Source organism: Alnus glutinosa, chromosome 2, assembly GCF_958979055.1.
Source record: "Alnus glutinosa chromosome 2, dhAlnGlut1.1, whole genome shotgun sequence".
NCBI lineage: Eukaryota > Viridiplantae > Streptophyta > Magnoliopsida > Fagales > Betulaceae > Alnus > Alnus glutinosa.
This window is the reverse complement of record NC_084887.1, coordinates 9,124,281-9,142,748: the sequence shown is the minus strand read 5'-3', so window position 1 is coordinate 9,142,748 and position 18,468 is coordinate 9,124,281. Positions and strand designations below refer to the sequence as shown.

The following is an 18,468-nucleotide window of genomic DNA, read 5'->3' as shown; positions in this document are numbered from 1 at the left end:
TTGGCTTGCAACGTAACTCACATTGGAATTCACATTGATTTGGGTTGAAAAAAAAAATTAGGAAGGTGACCAAACATAAATTCAAAAAAAAAATTAAAAATAGTTGAAAAAATTAATACATCGAAGCCAACCAATTGCTTGTTTGAGTGAGTGATTTTTTTGTTTTCTTTTTAAAATTGTGAATACTGAGGAAAAAAAAGATTTAAAATTAAATTGAATGTGAATTAAATTGAATATAATTGGGAAAACAAAAACAAAAACACAAAAAGAAGAAAAAAAAAAAGAAAAAAAGAAAAAGAAAAGAAGAATGGTGGTTTTCAAACCAACCTCAAGTGACTGGGATGGTCGAGGGGTGGTTTGAATACCTGTAGAACTTATAAGGTGTGGTTGAGTGACCTAAAAAAACGTTCGGGGATGGCTCAGTCACCCCCAAACACTTGGAGGTAATCTGGTCACCACCCCCGAGGTGTTGGGGCCCTTGGGGGTGATTCAGCCACCCTTTGATTTTTTATTTTTTTTTCCCTTTTGATTTCATTTTTTTTTTTTTTTAGTTGGGTGTAACAAAATTTGGTCTGTTCCAAAATAAATTAAAAAAAAAAAGAAAAAAATTTAAAAACAAAATGCTTCCAAACATGGATGCCACTAATACTTTTTTCCAAATTAAGGATTATAGATTTTTATTTTTATTTTTTTTTTCCTAATGTTAAGTTGTGTAAAAGCATTTGCATCCTACTCAAAAAATATTTAGCTAAATAACACTTTTTTATTATTATTTTATCTACCCACTTTTCAAAAGTACTTACATGTGGCTTAACATTTTATCTATCTACTTTCACTTTTTCATTTAAAATATATTCTTTTATCTACTTTCACTATTTCCAAAGAAGTTAAAGAATCATATTGTAGTGCCACAGGTCATTGATAGGATTAAGTAGGTCTTAATTGGAAGTTTAGACCTTTTTTTATTTTTTATTTTACTTTTTGCGTTGACCGAACGTTCGCTAAGAGTCACAAAAGTTTGCTCTTGCCTCATGAACGATCGTAGTTCCCACCAAGAATGATCGAGGTCCCCCCACCGAGAATGTTCAAAGTCTCCACTGTGAATGATCGTTGACGTGTTGTATTGTGTGTCGGAAAAACTACATCACATGCCTTCAACATGTGTGTCAGACCGTACTCCGAACGATCAAAATCGTACGTCGAACGATCGCATAACCCTAAATAGTACATAAACGTTCGAAGTTTGCTTGACGAACAATCGCCAATGGCCAGATCAGTTGATCCTTATCCACTCCAATTTTTCTCCTATAAATACCCCTACCCTCACCCTTTTCACCTCATTTCCGCTCATTTATTCAATGTAATCATAGAGTGAAGGTGAAAGAGTGTTTTGGAGAGAGAGAATGAGCTCTCTTGATTCTCGTTCTTCAAGGTGGTAACATTCCTAATCTAACTCGTTTCTTAAATTGTTGTTATGTAGTTTAGCGAGTTTTCATGCCCTAGCTTATGGTTTTGGTATCCCTAGTTGGTTTTTAGTTTTAATACTATATTAGTGTTTGATTAGTAGTTTGATAAGATTTAATATACCAAGTTCTACATAGAGATATTATTGTGGCTTATGACTCTATTAGGGATCATGTTAAGGCCTTAGGACTTGCTTAGAAGTGGCATTGTGGCTTTTAGGTTCAGATTTGAGATTCTGCCCTAGCACCGAACATTCACCCTTCACTGACGAACGTTCGACTCTTCTGTCCGAACATTCGACCGACGAGTAAAAAGCCTATTTTGAGTTGTTTAGGATTTAAGGCTTGTATTAGCTCGGGTTTAAGACTGATGATAGGTCTTTTCTCAGATTTTGAGATTGTAAAGTTTCAGGATAACTTTTTGGAGGAGCCTTGCGATACAAGTGAGTAAAACTCACATGGATACTTGTTATTGTTATTTTTCCGCATAACATGATTATTTTGTGTATCAAAACTTGCATGTTTACAAATCACATGAAATACCCTTTTGATTACTGTGAACTCTATTTTGTACAAATGTGTAATTAATGGTAAGGTAATAAAATGATGAGATTATGAAAGCATGCATGTAAAATACGGTGAAGACTAAGGGCTTGTTTGTTAAGATACAATCCAGTACAGTGTAGTGCGTCCGGGTCCCACTCCACAGCGTAATTCAGCCTTTCAATTCAACATTTACTTCCATCACGTGATGCTCCTTCTTTTAAGGTGTTCTTGCAACGGTCAAGTAAGTTGATTCCCATTTCGCCCCTCAAGTCAAAAAACGCACCTCTTTTTCTTCTCTTGTCTGCTGTCTTTGTAACGACCCACCCCCAATGACACAATATTGTCCGCTTTTGGCTCCCCAAACAGAACTTCCCAAGAGGTCACCCATCTTGAGATTGCTCTTGCAGCAGCACGCTTAACTGCGGAGTTCTGATCGGTTCATGGCCATCACGGCTTTAAAACCCATTGTGTCATATAGGGTGCATTTATACATATAAGCACATCATCATTCCCAAGCGATGTGGGACGTCACAATCACCCCCCTTTGGACCCAGCGTCCTCGCTGGCGACCCTCATGGGCTTGTGCACGCTCCCACCATCTCAGGCTGGGCAATGGTTCTGATACCATTTGTAACGACCCACCCCCAATGACACAATATTGTCCGCTTTTGGCTCCCCAAACAGAACTTCCCAGGAGGTTACCCATCCTGGGATTGCTCTTGCAGCAGCACGCTTAACTGCGGAGTTCTGATCGGTTCATGGCCATCACGGCTTTAAAACGCGTTGTGTCATATAGGGTGCATTTATACATATAAGCACATCCTCATTCCCAGGCGATGTGGGACGTCACAGTCTTCTTCAACACATGCGTACAAAATTATTTGGCCCACGAAGGAGAATAGAATTAATACAGGGGAAACGTGTGAATACTTACGAATCCGTATCCCTTAGATTTCTGAGTATGTTAAGTGGAAAGCTTGGTAATGGAAGAAGGAGGTCTTCAGTTTACATGTGCAAGATTTCTAACAGTTAGGCTGAGGAGACTTGTGTTTACAGAAGAAAGTTGAAGAAGATAGCAGACAAGAGAAGAAGAAGAGGTGCAGAAGAAAGTTGAAGAAGATAGCAGACAAGAGAAGAAGAAAAGGTGCATAAGAAAGTTGAAGAAGACAGCAGACAAGAGAAGAAGAAGAGATGCGTTTTTTGACTTGAGGGGCGAAATGAGAATCAACTTACTTGACTGTTGCAGGAACACCTTAAAAGAAGGAGCATCACGTGATGGAAGTAAATGTTGAACTGAAAGGCTGAATTACACTGTGGAGTGGGACCCGGACGCACTACACTGTACTAGATTGTATCTTAACAAACAAGCCCTAAATTGCATCGTATGACATGGACACTGTTTCGTACGGAAAAATGTCATGGGCTTACTATTATATGAGTTATTCTTTATGGTAAAATATTTATGATGTGTTATAATGGGCCTTGGATCCACTGGTTGTTTTGTGGCCAGCGGACCATGCTTAAATGTAGGTTGTGGTTACGAACGTTATTAGTAGCGTAGGCTACTAAGGTCGGACTTGGTCAATCTGTTAATGATGGATGGTAGCGTACATATTCGGGGCACCGATGTTGTATTACAGGTCCTTCGGGATAGCGCCAACCCTGCCGGGAAGGGGTTAATATCATGAGTAGACCATCTAAAATTGAAATATGACATGACTCTAGCTTATTCTATATATATATATATATATATATATATATATATATATATATATATATATATATATATATCATCATCATCATCATCATCTTGTATAATGAAATGATACTTCAATGTATGTGATTACAACCTAAACTGAATTCACCATATGATAACATGTGTATTATGTGTATTATTACTCACTAAGTTGTCGAATTATGCTTGTATCTTTCCACCTATGAAACATGTATGTTTTATAGATAATTTTTCTAATGGAAATTTCGGAGTAGCATATGATCCTGCTGGAAGGTGTGCTCAGAATCATCTTTGAAGAGTTAGATCCCATTTGGTTGGTGCTGATGTGGAGAGGAGCAAGTGAATCCTGCCGGAATATGCTAGATATTATATTTATGTTTTATCTTCTTAAGTGTATGATTTGACTCTTGATGTTTGTGACTCTTAGATCTTTTGGTTTTGGATCTGTATCTATTTTGATGACTGGCCTTTTGACTGTACTTTAAGAGCTTCAGCTATCTATGTTATGATATTTTAGTTTACTCTAACTATTCTTATTGTGGTTGTGAAATTTATAATGCTTTTTTTATCTTTTAAATGAAAGTCTTCCGTTGCAGACTCTCTTTGGAGAGGATAAGATCCTTGTAGTCTTGTCCTACCATGAACGATGAAGTTAACTACCTATAGAATCTCTAGTAAAGCCTAGTTTATCTAGGCAATGTCGTGCAAACACCCATGAGACGAGCATGGGTGGAGATATCTCTAACACCCCCCCTCAAGCTAAACGGTATAGGGATAACATTGAGCTTGTCCGAAAGTAGGCTAAAACATGAAGATGAGAGGGGTTTAGTGAATATGTTCGCAAGTTGGTCTTCGCTAGAAATTTTGATGGACAGGGAATTCTCGGTCACCATGCCCCTTACGAAGTGGAAGTCAATCTCGACATTTTTTGTTCTTGTATGGAAGACTGGGTTGGAGGACAAGTATGTGGCTCCAATATTGTCACACCTAGGGCTGTAAACAAACCAGTCCGTCCAACTACCCACTCAGTTAAGCCCGGTCCGAACTTGAGCTCAACACTGTAGAAATCCGCTTAATTAGTAAGTGATACATACCCGACTCGCTCGATGAAACTCGACAGGGGCTCTCGAGCTTGACTCGTTTAAAGCTTGACCCGACCGACTCGCCCGACTTGTTTAGGGTTTGCGAGCTCAATTTTATATATATATATATATATATATATATATATGTTAGTTAATATTTATATCAATATTATCATACGCCATTACTTCTTATATAATATTATCATGTGATATTATTTTTAAATTTATAAGTTATAAGTATAATATTATAACCATATAATGTCACACAAATATACTATATCATACAAATACAATATATAGTTCATTGATGTATGTATGAATATATGTAAGTACAATGACAATGTGATTTATATATTCTCAAATTAAGTGATTAATATTAAAGTAACCAATGTGTTTCTTATATTCGCAAGTAAAAAGTTTATCATTTGAATTTAGATCACGTGATCTTATATGCTTATATTATATATATGATCTAAGCATTATCATTAGATATTTATAAACCGCTAGTTGATGGTTCACATAATTCAAAATTCATAAGTGTAATATTATAGGCACATAATGTCACATAAGTATAAAAATTCATACTAATACAATATGTAGTTTCTTAATGTATGCAAGTGCAACAATGAAATTGTGATTTATATAATATCAAATTAAGTGATTAATATTGGAGTAAACAATGTATTTGTTCTAATCACAACTTAATCATTATCATAAGAATGTCATTACAATTTAGATTATATCATTATAGTTTTTAGATCATACAAATTATTATTCGAATCAACAATGTGAATATAATATGATCATATGAATTATAGATCGCATCATTATATCGTTATCATTTGAATACAACTATAACTCGTAAGCATATGATCTACGTATTATCATTAGATACGTAATAACGTGATTCATGTAATCTCAAATTAAGTTATTAGTATAATAGTATTAGAATCACAATTAAATATTATCATAAGTATTATCAATTTAACATTATAAACTTATAGTTTACTAACTTAGTAACTTAGTTAATATATATTAAATTAGATAACACAGAATATAAGTAATAAATGAATTAGTTAATATGTAACTATGTTACTTGTTAGTTGTTAGTGTGCGATATTATATAAAAACTATTAAAATTTAATGCTTTATAAATTTTTAACTAACATTTTTTTTTATTGGAATCAACTATCATTGTTAATGGTGTTAAGTATTAACTATTAACTTCAAAATACTATATGCTATATGCTATTAGACAAAGGATGGCAATAACACAAAGTCAATAGAAGAGCTACGCTGATAACTGAAGGTGAGCACTAGAGTTTGAGGTAGGAGATCAGGTGTTCCTAAAGATATCCCCAATGAAATGAGTAATGCAATTTAGCAAGAAGAAAAAGTTAAGCCCTCGATTCATTGGACCGTGAGGTAACCCAAAGTGTTGGGAAGTTAGCTTACCAAGTTGCCCTACCACCAGATCTGGCAGGAACGCATGACATTTTTCATGTGTTGATATTAAGGAAATGCATCCCTAACCCCGATCTGGTAGTAGAGTACAAACCTTCAAGAATATAAGAGGGGCTAACTTATGGAGAGAAGCCTGTGTGAGTCTTGGATTGCAAGAATCAAGTTTTGCGCACTAAGACGATTCCCATTGTAAATGTACTATGGCGCAATCATGGAGTAGAAGAAATCATCTTGGGAAGTCGAGCAGGACATGAGAAACCGCTACCTGCATTTGTTTGATGATCATGTGCGTATTCTTTAGATTCTTGAAGATTCTGTTGGGATTGATGGGAAAAATAACTAAGATGATTGTTTTCCTACCCAGGGAGCATAAGGGCTATGACGAAGATACTTACGGACCTAGAATGCGTATGAAATTACTCTTTTTGTAATCTAATGGATTTGGGAGTCAAGAGAGATGAAGATTGGTACAATGTAGGCAACATCAACTACGATGCTCTCAATGACCTACGAGACGATTACCCACACTTGTTCGAGGACGAAGCAGCGAAAATACCAGCAAATGGATGGGACGAGATTACTGAGCATGAGGACGATGAGGCTTTGGATACAAGATATTATTCCTAATTCTCCTTAAGTATGTCTTTGCGAAATTTCGAGAACAAAATTTGTATTAGGAGGGGAGAATGTAGTGCTCCAGATAATTATGGAGAACTTCACTTATAACCCCTGATATTTCATTACTTTTGAAAAAAAGTACTCAAACTTTAAAAAGTGTCAATTTAAGGTATTCATATTTCAATTTTTTCCAACTTCAACTCTTAGTGAGAATTTTTCGTTAAATTTTGTCAAAATTCCCAAAATATTCCTCATATTTTAAGGAAAAAAGAGAAAAAAAATTGCTAGAATTTAGGCGTTGGCAAGAATTTAACGGAATTTACAAAAATACACATGCCTAAATCTTTGAAAATTTTTATAATTTTTTTAAAAAATAAACATAGTGGTATTTTTTGAATTTTGATAGGATTTAACGGAAAATTCTAATGAAGGGTTGAAATTGAAAAAATTAAAAGATGGATCTCCTAAATTGACACTTTTTAAAGTTTGGGTACATTTTTTCGAAAGTGATGAAATATTAGGGGTTATAAGTGAAGTTTTCTCAGCTAATTATCAAGGATAATTAGGCCTTAATTAGGAATTTGGAACTTTTGACTTTTAATTTAACTGAACCAGAAATGTTAGCGGTTTTCCCTATGAACGATCGTGGTCCCCACCACGAACGATCGTTGATGTGTTGTATTGTGTGTCAGAAAGTACATCCCACGCTTTCAACGTGTATGTCAGACCGTACCACGAATGATAGCGGCCGTAAGCCAAACGATCGCCTAATCCTAGATTTTACATGAATGTTCGTGATACGCTTGGCAAACGTTTGCCTAAAGGCAGAACAGTTGATTATTATCAACTTCGACCTCTTCACCTCATTTCCGCCCATTTTGTTAGTAAACCCTTGAGTGAGAGAGTGTATTGGAAGTGTTTTTGAGAGAGAATGAGCTCTCTTGGTCTTTCATCTTCAAGTGAGGTAACCTTCTTAACCTAACTCGGTTCTTAGATGATTCTTACATTGTTTAGTTAGTTTTCGTAACCTGGTTTACTGTTTTGATGATATCTTCATATATTTTTACATCCTTGCTTAGTTTTTGGTTTTAATACTAGATTAGTATTTGTTTAGTAGTTTAAGTAAGGTTTAACGTACCTAGTACTGCATGGAATTGTTATTAAGGTTAGAACTCTATTAGAGATCATGTTAAGATCCTATAACTTGCTTATAATCAATTTTATGACTTTTGGGTTCGAATTTGGGATTATGACCAAGCGCCGAACGTTTGCCCTTCACTAGATGAACAAACAACGTCTAAGACGAACGTTTACCATTCGCTAAACGAACGATCGCCAGACGGATAGAGAGCCTAATTTGAGTTGTTTAGGACTTAAGATCTGTTTTAGCTCGAGTTTAAGGCTGATGTTAGGTTTTCCTCATATTACGAGGTTGTGGAACCTCGAGGAGATTTGTTAGAGGAGCCGTGCGATAAAAGTGAGTATAACTCACATGGATACTTGTTATTATTATTTTTTCGCATACCACTAATATTTTATGTATCAAAACATGCATGTTTACAATTCACATGAAATGTCATTTCTATTACTACGAACTCTATTTTTGTGAAAATGTATGATTAATGAAATGATGAGATTATAAAAACATACATGTAAAATACGATGAAGACTGAGTTGCGTTGTATGACATAGTACACCGTCTTGTGCGGAAAAACGATTATGGGCTTGCTATTATACATGTTGTTCTTTATGGTTAAATGCTTATAATGTGTTATGATGAGTTTAAGATCCAACTGTTGTTTTGTGACTGGCGCACCATGCTTGAATATGGGTCACGGTTACGGCTTTGCTAGTAACGTGGGCCACCTGAGGCCGTACTCGGTCAAGCTGCTAGTATATGACGGTATGCATATATATTCGGAGCACCGGTTTTGTATTACAGGTCCCTCAGGACTGCGTCAACCTGCCGAAAAGAGGTTAGTATCCTGGGTAGACTATATAGAATTGAACTATAATATGACTATTGTTATAAGCATATATACATTATATCTAAATTGCATCCATCAAAATCTTGTACAATGAGATAATAGTCTCTTGCATGTGATTTCAACTTAAACTGAATTCAATAAATGATAACTTGTATATGATGCGTATTATTACTCATTAAGTTGTGGACTTATACTTGCATCTTTCCACCTATGAAACATGTATTGTTTCATAGAAAGTTTTTGTATGACAGGTTCGGAACAACTTGGTCCTGCTGGAGGGAGTGCTCATGATCATTTTTTAGGAGTTAGATCTCATTTGGTTGTCATAGATGTGGAGATGACATGGTGAATCCCGCCGTGATATGATAGATATCATCTTTATGTTGTATCTTCTTAAGTGTACGCTTTGACTCTTGTTGTTGGGGACTCTTAGACATTTGACTTTGGATCTGTACTTACTATTTTGATTACTGGGTCTCTTGACTGTATTTTTTAGAGCTTCAGCTGTTATTATTATGATGATGTTCTAGTTTACTCTGGCTACTCTTGTGATGATTGTAGATTTTAGAATGTTATCTTTATTCTTTTAAGTAAAAGTTTTCCGTTGCAAACTCTCTTCAGAGAGAATGAGATCCATGTGATTTTATTCTTCTAGAATAAGGCTTAGAGATGAACCATGAAATTAACTATCAGTTAGTTAATTCTACTTGAGTGTTGCATGGCTCGCAACCACCTCTGGGGATGGCTCGAAGGCTACCCCATTTTCTTTTATTTTTAAATTATTTTTTAAGTTTTAATATTTAGGTTTAATATATTAATATTTTTTTATTATTAAGAGTGACACGTTATACGTGCCATCATTCTATTGGTGTTGACGTTGCATACTAACGGAATTCGTCAGGTGCTTTGACGGAATTTAACAGCAGAGACTAAATTTTTATTTTGGCATATCCTTAGTATCTTTGAATTAATTTTTATATTGCTGAGAGCGATTTATAAATTAGGCCAATTAAATATATTGATTTTGCATTTTTATTCCTAAAAGTCGACGAATTCAAAAACAAAACCATTAGCCCGCTTCTTTTTGGGGCCGAGATTTTTTAAACTTCACAGTTGACGCAGACACAGATGCCATGGCTGTGATCTTCCCGGACTCCCAGCTCACCATCTCTGTTCCTGACAGACCTGATCCCCTTTTGCCCTGGCTCTGGTTCTCTCTCTCTCTCTCTCTCTCTCGCACACAAAAGCACACTGGCTTTCATTGTGATGAACTTGTTGCTGTTTGTTGTGGATCCAGGTCGATCAAGAAAGCTCTCGAAGAAGACTCAAGGTCAGGGGTAGATCTCAGCAAGCTTCTCTCAGATTGCATCGTCACATTCAAGGACAATGGCCAGTACCGGAATGATGGCAGATTTCTCAAGATTTGGTTCCTCTATGTAATTTCCTATTCGTCGGTTAATTTTTGTTTCCGTAATTCGATTGCTTGAACTGTGTTTACAGTTTTGGCATGTCTTCATCGGTTATTAAATTTCATCTTTGTGTTGTTGGGCTTAAAATGTTTAATGGTTTGCTTGTTTGTCTTCGTAACTGACATTCCCTTCAGCTTGAATTGCTTAGTTTTGTTCGCGTGCGGTAGCTATTATGGGCAATTGTTTTTCATTTTCTATTGGGCTTAAGATATTTGAGCAATTTTAGCTTTATTTGCTTGTTTTATATAGTTGGTATTAGATTTTTGGGCTTAGTATTTGAGGGTTTACTTGGTTTCTCTGTTTAATTGGTAATCCCATTGGCACTTACTAATTATTTTTTAATCAGTTTGTGTCACAATTATGTTGCTTGAAATTGATCTGGGTTTGTGCCTTTTGGTGGCTATGAAGGGTTTACTTGGGTTGCCATGTAATTATTGCTCCTTCGACAGTCTCTATGTCATTTTGTTTCCCAATTCAATTAATTGGGTTTTGTTTTATATGTGGTACTACAATTGGGTGGTTGATTTTCTCAATTGGGTTAAGATGTTTGATGGGTTTACTTGGTTTTGGTAGTTTTTATGGTTTGGTTAGGACTTATTTGATTTTAGGTCCTTTTGTTTCAACGTTCAATTGCTTATATAGTGCTCGTGTGTTTGGTATCTGTGATGGTTGAAATCTTTGATGGTTTAATTTGGTCTTGTTGGTTTTTGTAGATGGACATTTGTAAAGATTTTGAGCGTGTTTTCAGAGAAATGGTGGAGAGTGAGATATGTATTGGCAATTCCTTGCTTTATGTATGCTATGCATCCATTCTTGAATCGAAGGGGAAGTTACATGACGCTCACATGGTTTATCAGTCTGGAGTTTTAAGGTCTCTCTTTCTCTCTCCCCAGTATGGTTGTCTATATGTGTTTCTCTCTCAGATAGGAGGTGTCTGGTTGATTGGGTGTTTCAAGTTGTGCCATAACACTTGTACTGTTGCTCTGCTACTAGGAATGCCAAACCGGTCGAGTTGTTGAAGAAGGCGCATGCCTTATTTCTTGATAGAATGTCTGAATTAGTGAATGCCTGTTCATTTCAGAAGGTGTGTTCACATGGCCAAACGGTGCAGCTCTTACACATTTTTCTATGGTCTTGTTTCCCCCACCCAAAAAGGAAAAAAAGAAAGAAAGAAAAGCCCTCCTCATATGCTTTCCAGTGTCTTTGTAATAGGGTAGGTCAATGACCTGGGGATGGACTTCATTAAAGTTTGGGATATGACAGCAAAGAAATCATGTTAACAAAGGCACACACACAAGACACATGTTTAATGACATTATAATTACTGCTCAAATTTTAAAGTTTTGAAAACATGGTAATTAGTTTAGAAAAATATTTTCATATCAGCATGCCTGCTTTCATGATTGAATTATTTGTTCTATTATGAAACATGTCCTTCTATAAAGTGGCTAATACTGTATAAATTAGCCGAAGTTCATATCTATAAATCGTGTAAAGATTTATCCTTTTGCATTTCCCCTTTTGCATTTCCATCTTGCAGATTGATGATCATGAAGCCATTATGTTTGGCAATAGTCAAATTAACCCATGGTCCACCTCTACTATTGAAGACCTATTGAAGAAGCTGAATCCTCATATTGTGAAATATGATGTGAGACAGTACAGTTAGTATCTTTTGTATAGTTTTTCATTTATCAACCTGGCCAATAGTTGGTGTCATAATTGCTTTTTGACATACTTTTCAGGGATACCATGCAAGTACAAAAGCTTACCCAGGAAAAGTGGCTCTATCTTCTTTGCATACTTCATCAAGGAATAAGATTATTGAGATAGGTAAAACTCCATATTAGATTAACTTTTTTTGTTATATTCACATGAATGTATCTAATCATCATTAAGTTTCTAGTCTTGTTTAAGACTTTGTATTTGTTTAATGATTTTCAATGTAAATTTATATGTTCTGACCAAAACACATTACCTTTTGCAGTTGGTATGTTATAATTGCTATATCTAACAAAATTAACTGCTGATTTTGTATAACGTTTGTTTAAAATAACATCAATTAGATAGATACAAAAGAGATTCACAATATTAAGTATCCAATTTTCTTAAAATTTTAATATCATTTTATACAAACTTCATTTGATTTAAAATGCTGATATTTTATCAATAAAAATAGCCACTCTAATTTATGGCTTTTAAATATGAGAAATACGTTGGTCTCTAAAATTATTAGATTTGACTTTCTTGAATTGACTGTAACCGAGTAGAAATGCACATAGCGTCTAATCCAGATTGAAAAATCTGGAAAGAACTAACTTATTCAATTATACTATGGTAGAATGAGGTGGAAGAAAGAACAACTCTTGCCCTCCTTCCCTGCCCTGTAAAGGAAATGAATGGAGTCAATTCTATCAATTCTTGCTTCTCTTAATATTCAAGTTCCAACTTTTTACCAGTAACGTAAGTGAACCCCCTTAAAGTTTTGTCCAATATAAATCTTTTCTTGTCACCGTTAATATATTGCAGTGAACACTGATATAGATATATATTTTTGTCTATACCATTCTGGAAGAAACATATGTGCATGTCACTTTTTCTTCAGTTTCTACTTCCTATCAATATTGTAACTTGTATAGAATAATAGAAAGTTTACATTTTGTTGCAGAAAACCTACATTCATAATGATGAAACGTGTTCTACAGAATTATTGATTCACTAGTGCCTCGTGTGTGACTAAATCTGAATATCCTTTTTATCTGTCATGTTTCTTTTCATTCCAAGTGCATATAGAAACCTTTTGATTTCTAATTGAAATTAGTTTTTCCTCACTATAGCCAATAGAGAGTGGTGTGGTGGTGTAAAGGTTAGAGAGTAAGGGTTGAGTTGGGTTTGGATTTAATTCTTATTTCCGAAAACGAGAGAAAATAGAAAGAAAAAGGATACTGAGGAAAGAATGGTGATAATTGTCTTCACACAATAAAAGTTAAAAACACAGTCTAAAAGGAGAGAGGTGGAGAAAGCAGCATTCTGCTTTATTTAAATATCCATTTTCTATATCAACACTCTCACAAATTATCTCATCAAATGTAAATCTTCTGATATATGCTTGATATTGAATGCACTAACCTCAACCAATGCATAAATTTCTCTATCTTAATAAAAAATCTGCTTTTTAATACGTCATTATGTTGTTTTTCTTTTTTCAAATTTCCCCTTTTCAATATTTGAATTTAGGGGAAAAACAAAATTTAGTCACTAGGTTTTTATGCGATTTCAATTTAGTTCATGGATTTCTAATTTTGACAATTAGGTTTTTAGGTTTTATATTAGTTTCAATAGGTCCCTTTGTCAACCTTTGTTCAATTAATTAATAGAGTGTCACGTTAGACAAATAAATCGATGCCATGTGGCTTGTGTTTGACATATCATGTGTCAACTGTACGTTCTACATTGCAAATTTACTTTAAACTACAAATATATCATAAATAAAAAAAAATTAAAATAAAAAAAGGGGTGGCCGGCCTCCACTCTTTGAGGTGAGGCTGCCTCCCTCACAAGAAAGGGGTGGCCCCCCTCACTAATTAGGGGCGGCTGGCCACATTTTTCTAAATTGAATTTTTTATTTAAAATAAATTTGTCCATGAAACCTACAATTGGCAAATGACATGTCAAACATGAGTCACGTGGCATCGATATATTGTCTGATGTGGTACACTGTCAATTAATTGGACGATAGGTGGATGAAGGGACCAATTTGAAACTAAGATAAAACCTAAAGATTTAATTGTTAAAATTGAAAACCCAAACACTAAATTGAAATTGTGCAAAAAACTAGAGACTAAATTTGACTTTTTCCTTGAAATTTAAGAATTACCCTAGCATCAACCCCACGCCATGGGCACTTTAGCTAAGGCCGGTAGTACATCTTTGAGTTTAGGGAGGAAGAAATATATCTTTGAGTTACCGTTCTAATTGTTAAATCACTTCTTATCCCAAAAGCTTAAGTTAATATGAAAAGATGAATCTAATTATTTAATTTATATTTTAACACTCCCCCTCATGTATGGACTCAAACTTAACCTTAATTAGTGAGGCCCAATACGTGAAATATTTAATTGAAATGAGAGGTAAATTTTGAAGACATGGTTCAAACTCATGATCTCTGCTCTGATACTAAGTTAAATCACTACTTATTTCAAAATGTTAAGTTTATAGGAAAAGATTAATTTAATTATTTAATTTATATTCTTATACTTAGGGGTAAAGATTTAGGTGGATAATAACCACCCGCATTTGCTATCCGAACCTAGCCGCTAACCGTATATGCGGATGTGGTTATTAAAATCCATATTATCCGCATATGCTGATGCGGGTAGCAGTTTTAGGGTATGTGGATGCGGTTAATCCCCTTTATATATAATATATATTATATATATTTAATTAAATTCACTAAAACGAGGTTATTTTAAATTTGGTAAGTTTAAGACCTTTAGGTTATGCTAGGTTTTTTTCACTATCATCTCAAAGTCATATATTACTGCATTTACTTTTTTTTTTCTTCTTCTTTTCTTTGGGTAATTCAAATCCCGATTACTGTATGAGACAATGACCTTCTATGGTTGATAATCGTGAATTGTGTAACAAGTAAAATCTTAATTTATTTAAGCTTGTATATAGTAAGAACCGCATTATTTAATCTTGCATATAGATTTAGATAGCAATCCAAAATGCCCATTGCCTCACACGTAGATAGCGGATAATAACAGCATTTAATAGTTGCAACAACTATGCGGATGTGAATAGTAATCGCATGATGCGGATGTGGATACCTAAAAGTGATAACTGCATTATGCGGATGTGAATATTACTAATATCCGCATTCGCATTTTCATCGTCTACATACCCTCTCCCTCATCAGCTTAACCTTTTGGATAAGTGGTGATTTAACACTAAAAATTCCATTTTATAAAGTTTAATAGTTAGATACTGGGACTCTAGGGGGCCAAATTTTTATTATTCGTGATTGTGCTTATTGTGATCTGAAAGGTGGAAAAAAGTACCAGATCAAGGGTTGTGCTGGTCAGGGTGGTTTTGCTCAAGTATATAAAGCATATGTCAACAGTAATCCAGATGAAGTTGTTGCGCTAAAGGTATTTACTATTGTAGTATTCTCCCTCGTAAATGTCGACTAGATGACTTGTAGGATTATAGCATTGTCTTTGAAATTTCTTGCAGATACAAAAGCCTGCTTTCCCTTGGGAGTTCTACATGTATCGTCAGCTAGATCAGCGCATCTCAGACAAGGAAGTATGTCCTTTTCTGGTGGTGTTCCATTGTTTATCAGCTGTTTCTGGTTTTGTTAATTACTTATTCTTGCTTTCTCATTTTATCAGAGGTCAAGCTTTGGATTTGCTCATAGACTGCATCTCTACTCTAACTGTAGCATACTTGTCTGTGACTATCTATCCCATGGGACTCTTCAGGTTGGCTTATCATATCTCACATCTGTTATATTACTGGGTTTAGTCTTCTGTCATACTTGTGCTCCAATGAAAACCTTGTGCAGGATGCGATAAACTCTTACGTGGTCACTGGCAAGTCCATGGAAGAGGTGTTATGTATTTACTACACAGTAGAGATGCTCTACATGCTAGAAACTTTGCATGGTGCTGGCCTCATTCATGGTGATTTCAAGCCTGATAATCTGCTTATTCGTTATGCTAGGTAACAGACTTTTCCATGTGGGTCGTTACTGTGTGTCACTGTTACCTCTTCTAAGGAACTTCCGTGAAACAACCCAGTGCAATTTGTACAGGTTGATGACCAGAGCTTGTTCAACTTGTTATATGTCAATCAGAATGTCAAATTTCTATTTCTTTCTTCTAATTGTTGTTGTTGTTGTTGTTTTTTTTTATTTTTTTTATTTTTTTATAAATTATTTTCCTGTTATGTTCGCGTGTGGTTTTTGTAAAACTGCTTCTGTTCTTGATGTATGGGAGAAAATTCATCTCTAAAAAGTGGCGATTGTGTTTTCTTACCTCAGTATTTGGATATTGTTGCGTCGTCAGACAACACTTTCCTAACCCATAAAAGACCATTGTTTTTCAAAATTTACTCAATAGCTGTACAAAGTTGTTTTCACTTTTTCTTCACATTTACTTATCAAAAAAAACTTTTTCTTCACATTCACTGCATTACACCGTTATACATCATCTCAAAAGCGGTTCTTTTGGTGTCGTTAAAGTCTAACCATTATAGATGTGATTGGTTTTCCAGCATTGATCTCTTTTAGTTTTGGCTTCTTTGTTTACTTTCTACTCACTGTACAACTTATATTTATCCATGACAAATGTGGAAGATTTTTGTAAGTCAAAGCTTGTTTCCATGCTTCATGCAAAGTAATGGTGCCTCGTTTGGTAACGCTTTTTAGGGTAACTTTTTGCTTTTTAGCAAAAAAATAAAAGTATTAGCAAACAACTCAAGACACAAAATATTTCAAATTACTTTTACCTTTATATCACGTCACAGTCAAAAAGCAAAACACACTATAAAATTTTTTGCCAAACAAATATATTTCTCTAATGCTCATTTTCTCATTATTAGCACACTAATGGTCTTATACAATCTGCAATTTGTGGATAGTGTCGTTCAAAAGATAATTGCCTGACCTTTTGGCAGGGGTGACCTTACAGAAGATGGGTTTCATGACCGAACTGGTCCTTGGCATGATCAGGTTACTTCCGTTTTAATCAAAGAGTAAATTATGGTTTAGTTGTTTATGATTGCTCAGTGTTCTGTCTTCCAGGGCCTTTGTCTTGTTGACTGGGGAAGGGGGATAGATCAACGTCTCTTTTCGGACAATGCGGAATTTAAGGGAGATTGCCGGACTTCTGGCTTTCGTTGTATTGAAATGCAGGAGGATAAGCCATGGACGGTTCAGGCTAGTCTCCACTTATATAGCATATCCAGTGCAGTTGCTAGTACTATTGACTAACTTCATATTAATGTCTCTTTAAATTGCCTCCAGGTAGACACATATGGCCTGTGTGTTATAGTCCATATGATGCTGCACAATTCTTATATGGAGATAGAAAAGAAAGCATCATTTGATGGTGGCTACATTTATCTACCCAAATCACCTTTTAAACGGTATTTGCCAAGTTCTGCATAGTCTTAGCCATTTGTTGATCTTATTGAGCTCTGTTCTCTAATATGTTGGAAGAGGGTGCCAACAGTTAATTTCTCTCAAGTAAAGGTCAATTCAGAAATTATGAGCATATATTTTGTTATCTCTCTTAACTTTCACAGCATGATTCTTATTCAATTGACTTCAGATACTGGAACGTTGATCTCTGGAAGAATTTCTTTACCAAGCTGCTTAACATGAGCCCTGCCAGTGATGACAAGAACTTGTTGCAGAATTTGAGGGAAACATTCCAGGATTACATGTGCTCTAAACCTCAGCTCATAAAGAAACTAAAGGAGTTGCTTGTGAAACAAAGGGCTTCCTTGTGTTCCTCTTAGTGTCTCTGGCCTTTTCTACTGAATTTTAATTTTAATGGTCATGAAATTGTCAAATTTATGCATGGTGCAACAAAAGAAAAATTAGAAGGTGAAACTCTGTGTATTTCAACTCGAAATATATACATATCCTTGTGCCCCATATTAAGAATTCTAGTTAAATTATGGTGAGGACACCAGACACAGACCACCGATCACTAGTGTATATGGACGTTAACGTCGGAGGATGTCCCAACCCATGACTTTGTGGTCGGGTGATTGGGAGATGGACATATTATTACGGGCACTTTTGTTTTGTTTTTGTTTTTGTTATTTTCATTTTTTTTTTTTGTTATGTTATTTTATGATTTTAGGCTTTATGTTATTTTAGTGGACTGTCACTCCAAGTATCACTAAAGTTAGGGTTAGAGTTTAACCTTTAGTCTATTTAACCATGATATTGTACTATAGTAATTAGCTTTCCATAAATTAAAACTTAATCGAATGTTTGTCGTCTTCTCCCGCTTTTCTTCTCTCATGGCTTCTTTCTTCTTCATTACTAGCAGCAATTTTCCTTCCATTTTTTTTCAATTTAAGAAA

At 35.0% G+C, this 18,468-nt stretch overlaps 1 protein-coding gene across 3 annotated transcripts; it reads left to right on the top strand.

Moving 5' to 3' along the window:
- Positions 1-9,965: 9,965 nt before the first annotated feature.
- Positions 9,966-18,201, top strand: LOC133861053 (mitotic checkpoint serine/threonine-protein kinase BUB1). Of its 3 annotated transcripts, XM_062296749.1 has the most exons (14): positions 9,966-10,106; positions 10,194-10,332; positions 11,079-11,236; positions 11,359-11,449; positions 11,906-12,016; positions 12,111-12,198; positions 15,415-15,518; positions 15,604-15,675; positions 15,762-15,851; positions 15,935-16,092; positions 17,047-17,101; positions 17,174-17,308; positions 17,396-17,517; positions 17,703-18,201. In XM_062296749.1, exons 1-14 carry the CDS (start codon positions 10,030-10,032, stop codon positions 17,890-17,892), a joined length of 1,590 nt encoding a protein of 529 aa, XP_062152733.1. In that variant the 5' UTR covers positions 9,966-10,029; the 3' UTR covers positions 17,893-18,201. The 3 variants fall into 3 exon arrangements, with proteins under 3 accessions (XP_062152733.1, XP_062152735.1, XP_062152734.1); XM_062296751.1 differs by lacking the exons at positions 9,966-10,106; positions 10,194-10,332 and adding an exon at positions 10,877-10,934; XM_062296750.1 differs by lacking the exons at positions 9,966-10,106; positions 10,194-10,332 and adding an exon at positions 10,913-10,951.
- The last annotated feature ends 267 nt before the right edge of the window (positions 18,202-18,468 follow it).

What these genes read in the sequence shown, in the direction of transcription:
- LOC133861053 (XM_062296749.1), top strand. Translation starts at nt 10,030, where the DNA reads ATGGCTGTGATCTTCCCGGACTCCCAGCTCACCATCTCTGTTCCTGAC. An exon ending in TCAAGATTTGGTTCCTCTAT is followed by an intron (nt 10,333 to 11,078) that starts GTAATTTCCTAT and finishes TGGTTTTTGTAG; the next exon opens with ATGGACATTTGTAAAGATTT. An exon ending in GAATAAGATTATTGAGATAG is followed by an intron (nt 12,199 to 15,414) that starts GTAAAACTCCAT and finishes GTGATCTGAAAG; the next exon opens with GTGGAAAAAAGTACCAGATC.